The sequence below is a fragment of the Leptonychotes weddellii genome, chromosome 1, assembly GCF_054177405.1.
Source record: "Leptonychotes weddellii isolate Sample4059 chromosome 1, ASM5417740v2, whole genome shotgun sequence".
Lineage (NCBI taxonomy): Eukaryota > Metazoa > Chordata > Mammalia > Carnivora > Phocidae > Leptonychotes > Leptonychotes weddellii.
Window position 1 is genome coordinate 123,820,550 of NC_138369.1, and position 19,839 is coordinate 123,840,388.

Below are 19,839 nucleotides of genomic sequence, written 5' to 3' on the forward strand. Positions count from 1 at the left end.
ATTAGAATGTCTTCTAAGTGTTGCCCTAGGAATTCAGCAGCTTATAGACAGGCAAATTGGGAAAATCTAGAGGTGTGAGTTTTGTTTTGTTTTTTTCATAGCCAAAAGCAATTTGGGAGGTAGAGTGCTTTAGCATAGCTAAGTATTGGAGCTGAAGTTACTGTGCCCTGAATCTGCAATGAAATATCTAGTTGTTCTCCACTGACAATGATTAATGCAGAATTATTAATTACTTTTATTAATGATTGGATGAGGACGTAGGTGGCATGCTGATCAAGTTTATAGATGACACAAAGCTAGGAGTTAAACAAGTATTTCGATGGCAAGCTCAGGAGACAAAATGATTTCAAGACAGAATTTAGTGGCAATCCATCCAATACAAGCCCAGAAGAAACGATCTCCAGAAGGCACAATCACATCAGTCTTCTAATCAGAAACCATCAGTGGGTCCCTATTTTCTGTTTAAATTAAATCCCAAGTCCTTTGCTATTCAGGGCCTTGCCATATTCTGATCCTACTACTCCTGCCTTCCAACAAAGTCTTCTATAGTTCTTTTACTAATACCCTGTGCTTGAGCCAAACTGAATTATTTATAGACTATTTCCTTTTTATGTTCCATGCTTTGCCTGTCTCTGAACATTATTACCTACGGAGTTTCTTTTCCCCACTTTCCTTCTGCTTCAATTCAGTTCTTGCTCAGTCAAAAGCTCCCTCTTGTACTTAGTCTTCTTTGATTGCCTAGGCTGGAATAATCTCTTTCTTTTGTTAATCTTCAGTAACACTTACCTGTTCCTCTCTGTGTTTATCACTGTTTACTTTGTATAGTCATTATTTTTGTACCCATTTTAAGTCTCTGCTAGGCCTTCTTAGTGCTATAGCTTCTGTCTGAGAAATCTTTGCATATCTTAGAGTGCCTCTGCATTGTGTCTTCTTCATAGTTGATGATGATGAAATGGTCTATCTCCTCTCCTGGGGAGAATTGCCTTTAGAGGAGGCTCCACCTCTTGCTCACCAGAGGCCCCTGCAATTGTATCAAAGAGACTTGTAAACAGAAAGTGCTTCACACACGTTTCAATGACTAAATGAATGACTGATAGAAGAGTTCCTGAGGTTAACGGTGTAGGTATTGGAAGAGAATGGTGGTGGTAAGAAAGAAACCTTTAATCTCTGAGGTAAAAATGGTTGTTTAGGATATAATAAACTCACTTGTAACTTTTGAACAGTCATGCTAAAGAAGGAAGCACAAGTATGAACTAGAGATTTGTGGTGATGTGTGGTCAAGAGAGGTGAATGCTGTTGGATACTTGCATTGTCCTTTAAAGTGACGATAGACCCTGGATTGCTTAGGCAGTACCAGTTTATACCTTTTGTTTCAGGGGCATCCTCTTCCAGGTGTCTCATTTTAAGTGCTGTTATCTGGCCACCCTATTTATCAAATACCTCTTTGCACTTTTCAAGATGGTGGGTCCTTTTGGTGGTGAAACTTGTGCCATAGGCTTATGTTGGCTGGAGGTGGGTATAAATCTCATCTCTGGCACTTACTAGAAAACGTGATCAGGACAAGTTACCAAGACCTCTGTAAGCATTCTTATGTGGCTGCTGTGCTCAAAACAGCGACAATCTTGAATATGGACTTTTTCAGTAATATCCATGTGTCAGTACTTATAACCCTATCAAGATTTTGTCGGGGGGAAGATATGTCTAGGGCAGTAGGGTTTAAATATTCCAGAGTTGTTAAATCTCTAGGTCTTCCGTATTAGAGATCACACAACCAAATGTAAGGGCAGAGTTCTTGCTACTTGGCAGTTTCAGCTAGTTATCAATAGAAAGGCTAAAGGTAACAAAAATTGGACTCCAGCCTCATCATTTGTCTCTTCCAGGGAGAAGAGGAGAGCAGGCACAGCAGAGCATGAGGTTTAGATATTTCCCTTTACTCTAAATTCAGAGTGTGTTGGCCTATAGACCAAGTCTGCATCCAGGATTTCTAGACCTTCTATTCATCACTAAGAAGGAGAAGTGTCTGGATCATAAAATATTTCCAATTGGGAACAGACCACAGGAATGCTAAGGAGGGGAAGAAGATCAAATTTATCTGCCAGAAATGTGACTCCTGGTGAAAAAGATCAAGAGGAATATTTTTCTTAAGAAGGCAGTTGTAGTTGAATGATTAAGAGAGTTCTGGAGCCAGACTGCTGGAGCTTAATCATTATTCTCCCACTTTCTAGGCAAAAGATGTTGGTTATGTTATTTAAACTTGTCTCAGTTTCCATATCTGTAATATGGGTGTTAAAAAAAAAAAAGTCTTATTGGCTGGTTCCTGCAATTAAATTTGTTAATATTGTAAACATGTTAGAACAGTTCCTTCTCCATCGTTAGCTTGCGTATGCAGTAATTATTACTTAAGCTCTTGAGAGTGGTAAGTACTCTCCCTTAACTTTGTATTTATGTTGACAGGATGGGACTTTTGTGGTGTGTGATGAGTCTCTACTTCTATGGGATCCTACAAAGTGATGCCTCAGGTAAGCGAATAGCTTTTGACAATCTATTAAAATACGAATTACCTATAATATGTCAATTCTTTCTGAAAAATGAGTTAAGACTACATAATGTTTATATCCATTGTCTTCTGTGGTACCACAGAATCATAGATGTGACAGAATCATAGAATTTTGATGATGATACCTCTAGTCTTCAGGGGACACTGTGTACTTGGTTGGGGCAGTGCCCTGGTATGTATAAATACAGGAATTTTCCATCACCTTCACATCCAAACCAACTAGAATCCTGCTTCTCTCCCTTTACCTCAGGTCTACAGTGATGGTAGCATGACTGTTTTCCAAACTTCAGCCAGTGGTGGAGGAGACATTGAGGCTAATAGTCCATTAAGACCTTTTAAGAACAAATGAATAATGATGGGTTTCTGTCATACTGCTGCTATCTAGGAGAGAAAGGACCTACCATTAGGCTCATTTTTTTTTTCCCCCTTTGGTTGTTGCTTCTTAAGAGAAACCAGCCAAGGGTGCCTGGGTGGCTCAGATGGTTGAGCCTTCGGCTCAGGTCATGATCCCAGGGTCCTGGGATCGAGTCCCGCATCGGGCTCCCTGCTCCTTGGGAGCCTGCTTCTCCCTCTGCCTCTCCCTCTCTCTCTGTCTCTCATGAATAAATAAATAAAAATCTTTAAAAAAAAAAAAAAAGAGAAACCAGCCAAAGCTTGAGTTTGAATAACCAAATTCAGTCATCATGGGTCTGGATCATATGAAATCAGAGTCACAAGGGATTTGAAAATCCATCTTTTCAGAGCTCCTCTCATCTCCAAAATTACGGGCTCACAACCAGTCTGTGGTAACTCTGCCTAGTGATCATCTAATTGCAGTCCATATGTCTTTGGACTGACCAAGTTCTTAGAAAGTTTTTAGTGTATATAATTGAAATTTATTTTTGTCATTTCCACATTTCTCCAGTTCAACTGCTTGATTTTTAGTAGAAAATACTCAGTCCAGTGGTTCTCTAATTTTAATTCAGGGAACCTAGATATCTTTGAAAAAGCTTCTCATGTATAATTCCCCTGAAGACCACAGACGATACTTTAAATATCATTACTTTAATTCCTCTTCTGTGTGAGAGGTCTTCAGAAATGTTAAAATAGTGATCGTATAGCCATGACAGTGTTTTCCGATATATGTCTTCAGCTGCTCTTCACATGGCATGGATTGGAGCCCTCTCATCCCAATTATCTTTTCTGGGTATGTTTTAGTTTTTCTATACCACTTAAAGCATTTTATTGGAAACCAAAAATAACACTAAAGGAGGGGTATAACTAGGACAGAATAGAGCTCAAAGCTGATAGAAGTGGAGATAACTTCCAACCTTGTTGGCCCTTTTCACAAGGAAAGCATATTTCCTAATCTGGGCTGGTATTCAGCTGAGATGCACTAGGGCACAGATCTCCTGGCTATTTAGACCAGCGTCTGTCCTGCTTGACTGAGTGTCCCATTTGACTGGTCAGTGGCGGTGATGTCCTGATTTTTAAATATGTTAAATATAACCCCTGATTATTATTAGTTCTTATTTGATTTAGTTCAGTGCTTGAATATTATCTGCTTACAGAGGCCTTATTTAACCACCTTAGCTAAAATAAGCCTCCCGATCACACATCTCTGTATCCACCTGTAGTTTCCTTCCTGACACTCATCATTTCTCGACATTATATTAACTTTCTCTTGTCTCTTCCTCCCCTGCTTTTCCTTCTTTCTGTTCTTTTTTCTTCCCGTCCTCCTCCTCTCTCTTCTTTCTTTCTCTCTATTTCCCTCCTTCCCTTTCTCCTTCCCTCCCTATTTCACTGCTTGTAAACTGTCCGAGGACAAGGACTTATCCTCTTTGTTTGTTACCCAAATACTTAGAATAATTATTGGCACATAGACACATAGTAGGTGCATGCTCACTCTCTCGCTCTCTCTCTCTCTATATATATTATAAATGGATGGATATATATACATACATATATATACATATTAAATATATTACATATATATTATATATATAATAAATGGATGGAAAAAAGTCCCTTCACTTCCCTTTTGGCCAAAACTGGCCAATTTTATAATGGGACTTGTTTGGATTCATACCAGTAATTCATCAATGTAGTTTTATGTCCTGCCTTGCCTTGAAGGAAAAGGGAGAGGTGACCATGTTATTCTTGTTGAGAGATGAGTGACATCCCAGAAGTTTCTGGGTGCTAGTGTCTCCCCAGCAATCCTGGCACTGTTGCCTTTCTGAATGACCTTTACTGTAATCCATCCAAGAGGTACCCTGCCCCCACCCCAAATGCTATTGGAAAGTGAGCTTTCTACCCAGGAGCTGTGACTCATAATTCTGCCAGGGAAGCTGACTTCTTGAATAAGATAAGCCCTCATACCAGCCCCATTCAGTCACCATGGGAGCAGGAAACATGTTGTAATCCCCTCAGCCCATCTGGCACATGCTCACTTGCCTTCCTTATGAAAAGGTGTATTGTGTCTGTGTCAGTGAGGCACTTCCTAGTTGGAGGAAGAGGAACAAAGAGGAAGTGTTGCTGACAAAAATAAAAGGGACGACTAACTCTGGGCTACGAGGGGACAGAAGGGACCATTGCACATTTTGAGGGAATCAATGAACCTCTCGTGCACCGAGGTGTTACTTCTTACAATGATGTAGTTGCTGGCAGACTTGTTGGCCTTCCATGAGGTTCTTCTGGTGCTTCAGGTACCTATCTTAAGGGAATCACAGAGTGATGTGAAGAACAAAGGAGAAATAACCAGAAAACCCTAAAGCAATGTACATGCATATGATACTAGTAGGAGTTTTGTCTGGTTGTTCTGGGCCTTTCCATGTGGACCCTTCTCCTAAGAGAAGCCCCACATTTTAAAAAGAAGCCATATGAACATAAGAGCTTTAGTTCCATGCAGTTTTTTTTTTTAATTTAATTTAATTTTTTTTTTTTTAGAGAGAGAGAGAGAAGTAGCATGTGCATGAGTGGGAGTGGGGGGTGGGGGGCAGAGAAAAGAGGGAGAGGGAGAGAGAGAATCAAGCAGACTCCCCACAGAGTGCAGAGCCCAATGCAGGACCCAATCTCACGACCCTGAGATCATGACAGGAGCCAAAATCGAGAGTCAGCCACTCAACCAACTGAGCCGCCCAGGCACCCCCCATGCAGTGTGTGTGTGTGTGTGTGTGTGTGTGTGTGTTTTATTGGATATTTATTTATTTATTTATTTTTGTTATTATGTTATGTTAATCACCATACATTACATCATTAGTTTTTGACGTAGTGTTCCATGATTCATCATTTGTGCATAACACCCAGTGCTCCATGCAGAACGTGCCCTCTTTAATACCCATCACCAGGCTAACCCATCCTCCCACCCCCCTCCCCTCTAGAACCCTCAGTTTGTTTTTCAGAGTCCATCGCCTCTCATGGTTGCAGGGTGTTTTAAGTGCAGTGATCTGGACTTCAAGGCACATTCTGACTCCAGAACAGTCTTTCTTGTAGCAGTACTGTGATTTCCTTTTTTGTTCAGGAAAGTGGGAGCAACATTTTCATCTCAGGTGGCCATAAAAGCAAATACTTAAAAGCAAGCATTTACTTTTAAGGAATTAAAGCTTGGATAATTAAAATGGTGATAATATAATTATAATGTGGTAGTTGTAATGGTAATAATAAAGCTTCCTTCCCTGAGAAAGCACTTTGAATTTTCGATGTCATTTGACTCTCACACTCAGACGATAGAGTAGTCAGGCTGTTGTAACCCCATTCTTGGGAAAAGAAAATTAGGATCAGAGTGGTTAAGTGAATTAACCACAAGTCACACAGCTAACACATAACAAAACTGTGACTTCAACTAGTTCCTCTGTTCTCAAGATGCATGCTATTTTAGCTAAATATACTCCCGTTGGACTCCACTAGGATATACACAATTAAAAAAAAAAAAAAGATTAACATCCAAGGGGTCACAGGTTAAAGAACCATTCAGTAATAGACTTCTGTGCTTTTCAGATAAGAAGTATCTTCCCTCCCAATTCCCCTCCTTAGGTGGTTTCTTCAGGAGGAATATCACTGTAATGTAAGCTCAAAATTCAATATCCCCATTTTTGCTTGTTGGAAATTGAACATTTCCAATACTAAACTCAAGAAGTTCTGCTTTGTAAGAATTCCAAAAGCAAACTTAACTTGTCACACATTTCTCCTGTGGTGTGTTCCATTGGCAGCATGTTAGAAAGTTGAAGTGTTAAAACTGCCTTTAGCATAGAAAGAAATATTTGCAACTTGTGATTCCAAGTCAGGGAGAGGGTGAGAATGGCACCATATATAATATGTTTATTAAAAAAATTACCATATCAAAATTATTTGTTACACAGACCACGTTAAAAAGAGCAATGGATTTTCTCTCCCAAGCGCACACACACAGATCTTTGAATATAGCTTTTTATTTCAAAGTCAGCAAACAGTTGACAATTCGCCAGGTGCAGGGTTAGATTTCACACACATTATCATTAATGTCACAGAAGATGCTGGGCGCTGGGGATGGGGGCAGTGGGTAGAGAGTCTTACACACATTTATAGTTCAGGAAAAGAAGAGCCAGGGAAGTGACCTAAGTTAACAGTGCTCATGATGGCATGTCTGATAGAGCTAGGTTTTGAAGGCTGCCTCAACTCCAAAAACAGAGCTCTTTCCTTTAAACCACATTGCTTTCTTTTAGGACTTTGTTCTGCTAATAGTGGTAAGACCCCCTGATTTCATTTCTATTAATTTTGAGGAATTTGCAGAGGGTGGAAATAATCTTTTGGCTTATCAAAAGTGAATAACACTATGCAAAATAGATAAATAAGTAAAAACACTGGCTTACCAAGAATCAAGAGTCATTGCTTAAAGTTCTGACTGTTTCACTTTATGAGTGTTTAATGACATTAAAGAAGTCATTTAATCACTCGTTGGTCACTGTGACCTTATCTATAAACCCAACCAACCAACCAGCAATAGCAAAGCTCTGGCCAATTCTGCTTTCTTGCATTTTTATTCAAGAGCATTATGGTCATTATTATATATTGTGGACATACATGGCATACACTCTTCCTGTTATTTAATTAAACGATTTCTAATGACAAGTGTTTGTCTTACAATGATTTTACCTTAGTCTAAAGATCGTGTGTTTGACAGTTTTTTTTTTTTTAAAGATTTATTTATTTGAGAGAGCGAGAATGAGAGAGAGAGAGAGTACATGAGAGGGGGGAGGGTCAGAGGGAGAAGCAGGCTCCCTGCTGAGCAGGGAGCCCCATGCGGGACTCGATCCCAGGACTCCGGGATCATGACCTGAGCCGAAGGCAGTCGCTTAACCAACTGAGCCACCCAGGCGCCCTGACAGTTTTATATTACAGAATCCAGGGTAAATAAGGGAAGGCTCTTATGAAAGTGTCTTCCAGTCAAGTCTGACAGAAAGAAGAGAAGATAGATACCAAACAGAATGCCATGATAGAGCAGAGAATGTTACTAGCCTTGTAGGGAGGTGTTGGAGAACACATCTCAATCAAAGAACAATTGCTCTTTTCCAGGAGAAAATCCATCTCTTATTTGGGAATGGAACAGTGCAGTGTGACTAAGGGATAGCGTGAGGGCATTTAGAAGCCAAGCTGGGAAGGTAGGTTGGGGACAGTTTGTGGAAGACAGGGATCTCTCCAGGTGAAGAGGATATTTGTGTTTAATATATTTTAGATATAGTTGGCTAGTTCTTTTTCTTTTTTTCTTTTGTCCTAACTTTTGTAAGGGCTTATAATATTTCTGATGCTATGTTTTGGTTCTTTGGTTAGGATTCAATTTGTTGCCAGCCCCAGTGGCCTCATATTATTTGAATATGCTTTTTGAAAAACTTCATACTTAGATATACTTGTGACATTCAGTCCTGTCTCTGTTGCCCATGGCTGGTCATCCTGAACACACTTCATTTCTATGCAATTTAGTTCAAACATTTTGAGAATGTCTGAAGAATACAGTTTCATTTTATTCTTAGACCTAAAGGTCATTGGAATTATAACATTTCACCCTAGTGGCCTTTATTTGGATTTAATTTTATTTTTTTGGGGGGGGGTGATAAACGTCACGGCTTCATTTGGCCACATTAAAGGCCATACTTGGTCCCAACCCCCGCCCCCCCACCCGTCCCCAAGCCAAATTTTACATTTTTACCACTTTATGAGACCAGCAGTCACCCTAATGTCCTTTAAATGCTGCCTCTTGGGAACAGATACCGTAACTCTCTTTCTTTTTTTTTCCTTTTTCCTTTCCTTTTTTTTTTTTTTTTTTTGTATTTTAAAACACACTGATGCTTATTTTTTAAGTTACTTATGCTTCCCAAAAGTGGATATTCTGTAGCCTGATTAAAAAGACGTTTGAGTACCACGATTTATTGGTCTGATGCTGACTTTGCAAATATAAACTCTCCTGAACAGCTTCTTGTATCACAATGATAATTCTATGCTTAGAAAAATGACCTGATTCTTCCTTTACATGGCTGTGTTAGTTAAGAGAAACCAGGATTTGTGCATGGAATACATTTCGTATATAGGGTTATAGGTGACAATGTCTGGTTTTTGAGAATTCATTCAGGTTTAAATCACCTTTGTTTCTGCGTTCCCCCCACCCCCACACCAGAACATTTGTTTCTGCCTTATTGAGATGAGCTTTATAAAACCAGATCACTGTCTTGATGATCAGTGATTTAATCCTGGGCCAATTCTCACCCATTTTTATTCCACTTAAAATATCTTTTCTCCTCAGCTGATTAACTTCTTTAGAAAATAATATATCCATCCTCAAGATAAAAAACACAATGATTGCTTTATTTTTAAATCCACTAAGGGCTAGTGTCTCTCATTTATTTTTGAGGGACAAAGAGAAAATGAATCCATTTTACAAATAATCTGGGAATCTCAGTCAATAACTTCCAAGTACCTGTTATTGAAACCTATAAAAGCTGATATAGAGAATTGCCTTCTTTTGTCTTTCTCTCTTTTAGAGGCAGTAGGAACGATGATAATACAAGATGGCTGAGAAGATGAGAAAAAACAGATCAAATAATCATACCCTCAATAACCTAGACTTGGCTGAGCTGTGTTGTTTCATGAATTTTATTTTTCTTTCTGCCATCAAAATAAAAACTTTTGGGATAGCTGTACATTATTGAGAAAGAAATATCATTTTCCTACAATGTTCGTAGAGTCTGGACTAATAATAGTTTGAGGCTCTTTGTTCAGCAGTCCTTTGTTTTGTTTTGTTTTCCTTTTGAGATGCTTTCATTTTTTTGAACTGCTCCTTTGACATAGGCAGGAGTGTACACTTTGATATGTACATCAAGGTACTGATGTTTGCATTTTGCCTTAACTTATATAACAGAACGTTGCGGTCCCTTTAAAGTTTGGGCTTGCCATGCCAGCAAGAGGGAACGAGTGAAAAGTATTTGCCAACTATGCTTCCCAGTGAAACTTGTGGGGCCTGCACCATAAATGTAGATACTCAAAAGGAAAGGAATAGAAAGAGAATGCATCCTTCTTTCCCTAATGGCTTTTCTATGTAAATAGAATTCTTTCTTTCTTTTTTTTTCCTTAAAGATTTTATTTATTTATTTGACAGAGAGAGACACAGCGAGGGAGGGAACACAAGCAGGGGGAGTGGGAGAGGGAGAAGCAAGCCTCCCACCGAGCAGGGAGCCCGATGCGGGGCTCGATCCCAGGACCCTGGGATCATGACCCGAGCCAAAGGCAGATGCCCAACGACTGAGCCACCCAGGCGCCCCAATATAATTCTTTCTTAATGTTATATTGTGAATTTTGATTACTAATTACTTAAACTTGCATACAAGTATAACCATAGTTGAAATATAGGACTGTATTATTGTTAAAGCAAACACAGATATACAAATAGTTCCCAAGTGGATCTCAACCATTATTAACCATTATTTACTATAGCTTTGTTTGTCCTTTTTTACTTTGGGGAGAAACTTTTAATCACTCGCCCTGGATTTGTTTGCTCTTTAAACATATTATTCCTAATAGCATAAATTGATGTGCCTGAGTTAACTTTGTTCTCTAGATCCTTTGTGAGTTCAGACTGCCCCCAAAAGTTGCTTGATGAACTAATTTTTGCTTTCCAGAGAGAAAACATTAATTTTATCTTCATATTTTCTAATTTGCTTTGGGCTTTTTGATCTGTCTGGTCCCCTAGGGAAAATTGATTTTCTCTTATGCAAGACTTTTTTGACATCTATGGCTTGATTCTAAATGCCTCTTCACCACTTTTACTGTCCACTCAAGGTAAAGGATGGTGAAGAGAAGGAGCAGGGAGGGGAAAGAAAAGGAAGGGAAGTGGAGAGAGAGAATAGATACAGATAGAGACATAGATAGAGACAGAAAGACTGAGAGAAAGGAGAGGGAAAGGAGAGAGGGAGAGAGGAAGAAGGAGGAGGAGGAGAGAGAGTTAGAGATACAAAGACAGAGAGAGAGATACAGAGTTAGGCTTCCCACAGAGGGGCTCGCTGGATTTGATTCACAACTAGGTATATATTTTTTTCAGATCATTAAAAAAAATTTTTTTTATTACCACACTTAAGTACTCCTCCCCCCCAAGCTTTATACTGGATGGCATTCTTTTTGAATATTTCATTTTTTTCCTAGGTTTTTACATTTTTAAACTTTTTACATTCTAACTCTTTCTCTCCTTCCTAATGTGTTAAAATGAGGAGAGCAAAAAAGAAGCCTTAAATATTATAGAGATGTCCTTAAATCTAGTCCCCTCCAGCCATGAGAGCCATCAACATGTCCCAGGGTAATGTTTTATCAACCAAATATTTTGCACAATACTTTTATTCTGAAGGAAGTACACAGCAGACATGGTAGAAGCAAAGAGCTGTACATGGCCTTCACGATAATGAAGAGGAGGCTGCAGGCAAGAATGTCTGACTCTGTAGCCCCCTTTGCACTCTGCATTCATAAAGTGTAAGGCAGAAACAGTATGCTGTTGTTTACACTTGACACTGAGCTGTAACACGTTCTTTCCTCGTGGCAGTTTATTGTTTGAGGCTCGGCAGCAACCCAGCTTGTATTCAGGTTTAGGAGGAAGGTGTAGCTTTGGAGAATGATGAAATCATGGAAATTGTGAATAGAACAGTTAGTAAGTGGAAGTGTTGGAGGAGGCGCTCCCACTGCATGCAGTGTTCTTAGTGAGATACTTAGCGAGGGGGATTTCAGGAAGAACATGAAGCAGGGTCTCTGTTCCTGCAAACTCTTAGATAACTCACCTTTATTACTCTAAATATCCTGTTATTAAAAGGGTTCTTTCTCTCATCTACAATGCAGTGGTAATTCATGATGGTAATAATAGTCATGAAGCATTGCACACTATTGAATTTTTTTAATCACTAAAGGAAGATCATGTTAAGCTAAGAATGGCTTTAAATCTCTTTTATTCTAATTCTCTGTAAATTGGTAATAACTATATAGTGGAGTGTGTGTGTAATAGAAGAGAAGGAAGGTGAGGGAAATAACATTAATTGAACTAGGGAATGATTATATATATAATATTACATAAATTTTTAAACAGCCCCATTAGATAGAGATAGACATTTTCATTTATTTACCAGTAAGGAACTCCAGATTCAGAAAAGTGAATTTAAAAAGTTAAGTTAACTTAATAACTTACTATAGCTATTAAAGTGGGACAACTTGTATACCTGTTTGACTTTATTTTTTTCTTCTAAATATTTTTATTTATTTATTTTTTAATGCCTCTATGTTGTTGTTGTTTTTTTTTTTTTTAAGATTTTATTTATTTATTTAACAGAGAGAGAGAGATAGTGAGAGCAGGAACACAAGCAGGGGGAGTGGCAGAGGGAGAAGCAGGCTTCCCGCGGAGCAGGGAGCCCAATGCGGGGCTCGATCCCAGGACCCTGGGATCATGACCTGAGCTGAAGGCAGACGCTTAATGATTGAGGCACCCAGGCACCCGCCTCTATGTTTTCTTTGAAATTTTTTATTTTGTTATGTTACGTTAGTCACCATACAGTATATCATTAGTTTTTGATGTAGTGTTCCATGCTTCATTGTTTGCGTATAACACCCAGTGCTCCATGCAATACATGCCCTCCTTAATACCCATCACCGGGCTACCCTATCCCCCCACCCCCCCCTCTGGAACCCTCAGTTTGTTTCCTGTAGTCCATGGTCTCTCATGATTCGTCTCCCCCTCTGATTTCCCCCCCTTCATTTTTCCCTTCCTTCTCCTAATGTCCTCCATGCTATTTCTTATGTTCCACATATAAGTGAAACCATATAATTGTCTTTCTCTGCTTGACTTATTTCACTTAGCATAATCCCCTACAGATCCATCAATGTCAATGCAAATGGTGGGTATCATCCTTTCTGATGGCTGAGTAATATTCCATTGTATATATGGACCAAGTTAACTTAATAACTTATTATAGCTATTAAGTGGGACAACTTGTATACCTGTTTGACTTTAAAACACATGCATACTATTTGTGCTATGCCATTTGCCCCTAAATTCTTTACAGTTAAAACTCTTGGCTTTCAAAATATGCCAACCACAGCTGTCTGTCACTAACTGATGATATGGAACACACACACATTTGAAAAGAAACATTCAACCAATTAAAAAAAGAAACTGAACATAGGATGTGATTTTTCATGTTGCAGATCCTATTTTAAATTGATTTGCTCCAAGCTTCCTGAAACATACACAGTGTACTTCCATTGCATATGTTCAGATTATATACATGCTCCCAAGGTTATAAAAATTTTTCTAAAGGAAACAAACTGAGGGTTGCTGGAGTGGTGGGGGTGGGAGGGATGGGGTGGCTGGATGATAGACATTGGGGAGGGTATGTGCTATGGTGAGCACTGTGAATTGTGTAAGACTAATGAATCACAGACCTGTACCTTTGAAACAAATAATACATTATATGTTCAAAAAAAAAAAAAGGAGAAGAAGATAGTAGGAAGGGAAAAATGAAGGGGGGGAATCGGAGGGGGAGATGAACCTTGAGAGACTATGGACTCCGAGAAACAAACTGAGGGTTCTAGAGGGGAGGGGGGTGAGGAGATGGGTTAGCCTGGTGATGGATATTAAAGAAGGCACGTATTGAATAGAGCACTGGGTGTTATACACAATGAATCAGGAAACACTACATCAAAAACTAATGATGTAATGTATGATGATTAACATAATAAAATAAAATTTAAAAAAATTTTTCTAAAGGAAAGAGCAGTTCTAAACAAGATTACGGATGGATGAAGGAATGGTGGTTCAGTGCAGATGCAGTGGGTTTGGGTGGAGCGGGAAGCCATTACCTTTAGTATATGCTGCAAGATTGCTTTGGGATTATTCATTTGGCTTCCCGTGTGGCTAACTCAGAGGTACTAACTGTGGCTCCCTATCTTTTCCTTCTTACCCAACTACAGCAGGCTCTGCCCTTCCTCCTAGGTGGTTAGGGAATTAGTAAATGATGTTTACATGTGGCTTCAAGAGTTTTTTGGTATCCACCCGTATAAAGCTCTAGAAAATTCTTTTCAGTCTAAAAATACCAGATTTGTTTTTTCTGCTAGACTTTGGCAGTGATTGGGTGTGTTTGAAATTTGATGATGGTTTCACTCCAAGTTCCATTTTATTCCTGATGGAGCTGGAATGTTTTATCTTTTTCAGAAACTGTTACGTGTGTGTGTGTGTGTGTGTGTGTGTGTGTGTGTGTGTGTATGTGTGGCAACAAAGCAGCCAGAATAATTGTCACCTGGATTCAGCAAGTGCACAGAAGATTGGGCTGGGGGCATTATCACCAATCCATACATAGATATGTCATTTCACTCACTGTAAACTCTCCAGAATTGAATGCCTGGGATTTTTTTTTTTCAAGTTTAATGCACAAATCCCTTTCAGTCTCAGGGAAATCAATATTTTTCATAGGTTAGTTATCCATATTAAAGCATGCAATACTTTAATCACAGAAGGATGGTAAGCATTCCCCTCTTCGGTTGAGAATGCACCTTTGTGATTTAAAAGGAACAAGTCACAGGTCTATAGAAACTTTCTACTTGGGAAAGCTGGTTTTTCATGATTAGATGTGAAACCCAGCACCGTAGATGTTTCCTGGGTGCCTGTTATGTGCAAAGCTTTGTACCACAGGGAATATAAAGATGATTAAAACACTTTGCATTCATTCATTCATAGTGTATGGATATGTGCTAGATGCTGTGCTTGCCTGTATTTATTTGTAAATAAGACAGAAATGATCTCTGTTCTCATGGAGCTTACAGTCTTGGGGAGAGTATGGGACAAAAGAAAATAAGTAATTAAACACATTAAAAAAAAAAACTCTTCTGTGAAGATTATCTGTAGGGCATTACATTGATGGAAAGTAATGGGACAGTGCTCCCTTTGTTAGATGGTGAGGGAATATCCACTTGAGCGAATGATGTTCTCTTGAAAATTAAACGATGAGAAAGAACCACTATGCAAAGCAAAGAGGAGGCAGTGAGATGGCATCTGTGAAGACCCTGAGCTCTGAGAATCATGATGCCAGTTGTTGCTACAGTGGCAAGAGCTAGGGGGAAAGGGACATGAGCTGATGAGGAAAGGGTAGGCAGGATCCAGTGCATATTAAGGGTGCCGTTACATTTGCCTTGGCTGCAACAAAAAGTCATTGAAAGGATTTGAGCTGGTCCCTGACATTATCTAGTTTTTACATGTTCATGCTAGCTGCTATGTGGGAAATAGATTGGAGATTTCACTTTCTCTCAGTATGGTGGACAGGGTCTACTAAACAACCCGTATGCTGTAAAGCAACTAGAAATGCTGCATTTAAAAATAAACGTCTTTTAAATTGAATTGCTGAGTTGGTAAGAAATCCTCAGAGGACAAAACTGAAGTGAAACCAGGAATCCAGCAAAGAAAGGAAGCCAGCTCTGCAACTGGCATCTGCCCAAGGTAGCATCCAGAGGTAGTGCAAAAAGATATATTTAAATGCTGGAACATCTGGATGTTTTCTTTAAAAATAAAGTTACATTCTTACCTTTTGCCTGACCCCCAAATAAATCTCAGTTGAATGAAGTATTTAAATGTGAAAAATAAATTAAATCCTAAAAGTACTAGAAGAAAATAATATGCAAACTTTTTCATAATGTTGAAGTAGAGAATGACTTTCTGGGTATATCATTAAAGAAGGTTTGATATATTTCACTACATAAAGATTGACACAATTAGTGTAGTGTTAAAATATTATAAGTTAAAGGATGAATGAAAAATTGGAAAATATGGGACATGGCAAAGGGTTAATGTCATTAAGGAGCTTTTGCACACCAAAAAATGCTTCCAACATAAAGTAGACTCTATGAAAAATGAGCAAAGATTTTTTTTTATTATGTTACGTTAATCACCATACATTACATCATTAGTTTTTGATGTAGTGTTCCATGATTCATTGTTTGCGTATAACACCCAGTGCTCCATGCAGAACATGCCCTCCTTAATACCCATCACCAGGCTAGCCCATCCCCCCACCCCCCTCCTCTCTAGAATCCTCAGTTTGTTTTTCAGAGTCCATAGTCTCTCAGGGTTCGACTCCCCCTCCGATTTCCTCCCCCTTCATCTTCCCCTCCTGCTATCTTCTTCTTCTTCTTTTTTTTTTTTTGAACATATAATGTATTATTTGTTTCAGAGGTACAGCAATGATTTTTAACTTGCAGTTCAGGCAGTTCAAAAAAGGTAAAAGCAGATTGGTCATAGTAAAAAGAAGCTCAAGATCATGAGTAAGAAGATATATGCAAATTAAACCAACAATTAGATACCATTTTTCACCCATTACCTTGGCAACGATTGAAGAGAACAAATCCTACCTAGCACTGGTCAGGACATCATGATCTAACGACCAGACATGGTGTTTATATACCCTGGGGGACAGAGCGTACTTGGAACAGGCATTGTGGAGGGCACCGTGACTATTTGTTCCAAAGAACGAAAGTGCCTCCCTTTGACCTTGTAATGAGCTTTCCACACATATATCCTAAAGAAATAATCAGAGAAGTGCATCAAGATGTATTCACAACTTCATTTTTCATGCAGTTGTTAAAGTGGGTAATATTGGAACACTGTAAAAATATCCATTGGTTGAGGATGCTTAAATAATTTGTTCTGTCAGTAACGGGAAAACGATTGAGACATTAAAGCATAATTTTGTATCTATTAATATGGAAGTTAGTTTATAATAGATATTTTCTGTTTAAAATCAGGTACTATACAGCAGGACTCATCTGCAAACTTTAAAAACAATGGCACTTTTTTTTGGAGCCGGATCACACCAACCGGCTCATGAGAGCTACTTGTTTAGTTTTCAGGAATTTTGTTAGCTGTTGGTAAATTGTTGGTAGTTTGAAATTGACCATGGTGAGAGTATTTGCCCCCTGGAAGTTGATAAACAGACTGTACAAAGCAGGTCCCTCCCACTCCCCAGCTGGTTTACCACACACCCCCGTGGGCGTGTGTATATGTATATATGTGCATATGTGTAGAAAACCTTTGGTAGAATATACCCAAATCTTAACAGTGATTATCTTTAAAAAGTAGAATTATGTTTCAATTTATTTCTACCCTTTTAAAATGATTTTATGTATTATCTGAATATATTACAATCTGATTATATTTATAATTAGAAATAATGAGTAACTCAATTTTTGGAAGAAAGAATGAAGACCTAAACCATTGGAGTTCTCGGGATGGTAACTAAGGAACAATTGCAAGGTATTGTTGGTTAATTTGCTCTTCGTTTCTATCTGTACATTGGGTTGTTAATAACTTTACTAGCACAGTGATGATTTTGATATTCATGAAATGACCTTGGTAGACTACTATGGAGATTGGTGAGGGAAAAGAGATATTACTGTTGAATTTCTGCATTATAACTAGGCTGATATTTGTGTTAGGTATATAATTTCAAGAAGGTAAACATTTAGCCACTCAAACTGTTGGAAGTTGAAATCAGTTAAGTCCACACTTCTCTGCTTCAAAGTTTGCCTATGCTGAAAGTTTACCATATGACTCAGCAATTCCCCTTCTAGGTATATACTCAAGAGAAATGAAAACACATACCCATACAAAAACTTGTACACAAATATTCACAGCATTACTTATACTTTTTTTTTTTAAGATTTTATTTATTTATTTGAGAGAGAGAGAATGAGAGACAGAGAGCATGAGAGGGAGGAGGGTCAGAGGGAGAAGCAGACTCCCTGCCGAGCAGGGAGCCCGATGCGAGACTTGATCCCGTGACTCCAGGATCATGACCCGAGCCGAAGGCAGTTGCCTAACCAACTGAGCCACCCAGGCGCCCCCACAGCATTACTTATAATAGATAAAAAATAAAAACAACTCCCCCAAAATACCTATGTACACTAATTCTTGTCAAGTTTGTCAGCTCATTTAAACATTTCTGTTGATTACAGGAAGTTTTCTGGTTTTGTTTTGTTTTGTTTTTGTTTTTTTAAGTTATCAGTGCTAGAGAGTGTACTCAGCCAGGTGTCAATATTTCAACATCTGTGGGCATGATTATACATGTGGGAAACAAATGAGCGTTTGTTCCTTCTTCCTTTACCAGTCAGCCGTCCTTCATTTCTCCATGCAATAAACATATGTAGTTTTAGGCTTACAGTATGTGCCAGGTACGGTTCACATTGTATCAACTAAGCGTGATAGTGGTGAATGCAATTATATAGTGTTTTATGGTTTTAAAATGCTTGCATTATTGATCATCAGAATAGCAATAAAGTGTATCATATTTCCGTTTCACAGATAAGGAAGCAGAGACTTGGAGAAGTTAGGAGACTTAGCCATAGCCATGCAGATAGTAGACAGAAGAACCAGGACTCCAGCCCTTGTCGTCTAGCCCAAACCCATTATTCTTTTCCTTGGCAGACATAGGGGATCCCAACTTTTTCACTGCTAAGGACATAATTTATTTCCTATTTTTTTCTAAAGACGCCACATTTGAAAGCTATAGAAACCAGTCCTGTTAGCCTTGCCATCACTAGTCTTAAGCCTAAGTTAAGAACATATGTATCAGGGCGCCTGGGTGGCTCAGTTGTTAAGCGTCTGCCTTCGGCTCAGGTCATGATCCCAGGATCCTGGGATCGAGCCCCGCATCGGGCTCCCTGCTCCGTGAGAAGCCTGCTTCTCCCTTTCCCACTCCCCCTGCTTGTGTTCCCTCTTTCGCTGTGTCTCTCTCTGTCAAATAAATAAATAAAATTAAAAAAAAAAAAAAAAAGAACGTATGTATCACCTAAGAAAGAAACTCTGTATCCATTAGCTGTCAATCCCCATCCCTTCTCCCCATTTCCCTCAGCTTCAGGCAACCACTAGTCTCCTTTTTGTCTCTATAGATCTGCCTACTCCCGGCATTTCATAGAAATGGAATTATATTATATGTGGATTTTTGTAACTGGCTTAGCATAATGTTTTCACTTAGATTTTCAAAATACATTCGTGTTGTAGCATGTATCAGTACTAATTACTTTTCATTGATAAATAATATTCCATTGTTTCTCCATTCATCATTGATGGGCATTTAGATTGTTTTTATTTTTTGTCTATTATAAATAATGCTGTGAAAATTTGTGTACAAGTTTTTGTATGGGTATGTGTTTTCATTTCTCTTGAGTATATACCTAGAAGGGGAATTGCTGAGTCATATGGTAATTCTTTTTTTTTAAGATTTTATTTGAGAGAGAGAGAGCACATGAGAGGGGTGAGGGTCAGAGGGAGAAGCAGACTCCCTGCTGAGCAGAGAGCCCGATGCGGGACTCCATCCCAGGACTCCAGGATCATGACCTGAGCTGAAGGCAGTTGCTTAACCAACTGAGCCACCCAGGCGCCCCTCATATGAACATAATTCTATGTTTAACATTTTGAAATACTGCCAAACTATCTTCCATTGTAAAAGCCTTTTTGAAGTTTTGAATAGCAGATGAGTCTCAGGTTGGGTGCAACACTTCAGCAACTTTCAGAATGGCTCCTTAAGATAAAACACATTACGTCAAAAAAAGATCATGGTGAGGGGCGCCTGGGTGGCTCAGTCGTTAAGCGTCTGCCTTCGGCTCAGGTCATGATCCCAGAGTCCTGGGATCGAGCCCCACATCGGGCTCCCTGCTCGGCGGGAAGCCTGCTTCTCCCTCTCCCACTCCCCCTGCTTGTGTTCCCCCTCTCGCTATGTCTCTCTGTCAAATAAATAAATAAAATCTTTAAAAAAAAAAAAAAA

At 39.0% G+C, this 19,839-nt stretch overlaps 1 protein-coding gene across 1 annotated transcript in view; it reads left to right on the forward strand.

The window, feature by feature from the left end:
• IL1RAP (interleukin 1 receptor accessory protein) overlaps window positions 1-19,839 on the forward strand; it is a 121,058-nt gene that overhangs the window by 41,605 nt on the left and 59,614 nt on the right. The window contains exon 3 of the mRNA XM_081814056.1: window positions 2,455-2,519. Coding sequence (XP_081670182.1) covers window positions 2,455-2,519 — 65 coding nt within the window. The remainder of the gene's footprint in view (window positions 1-2,454; window positions 2,520-19,839) is intronic.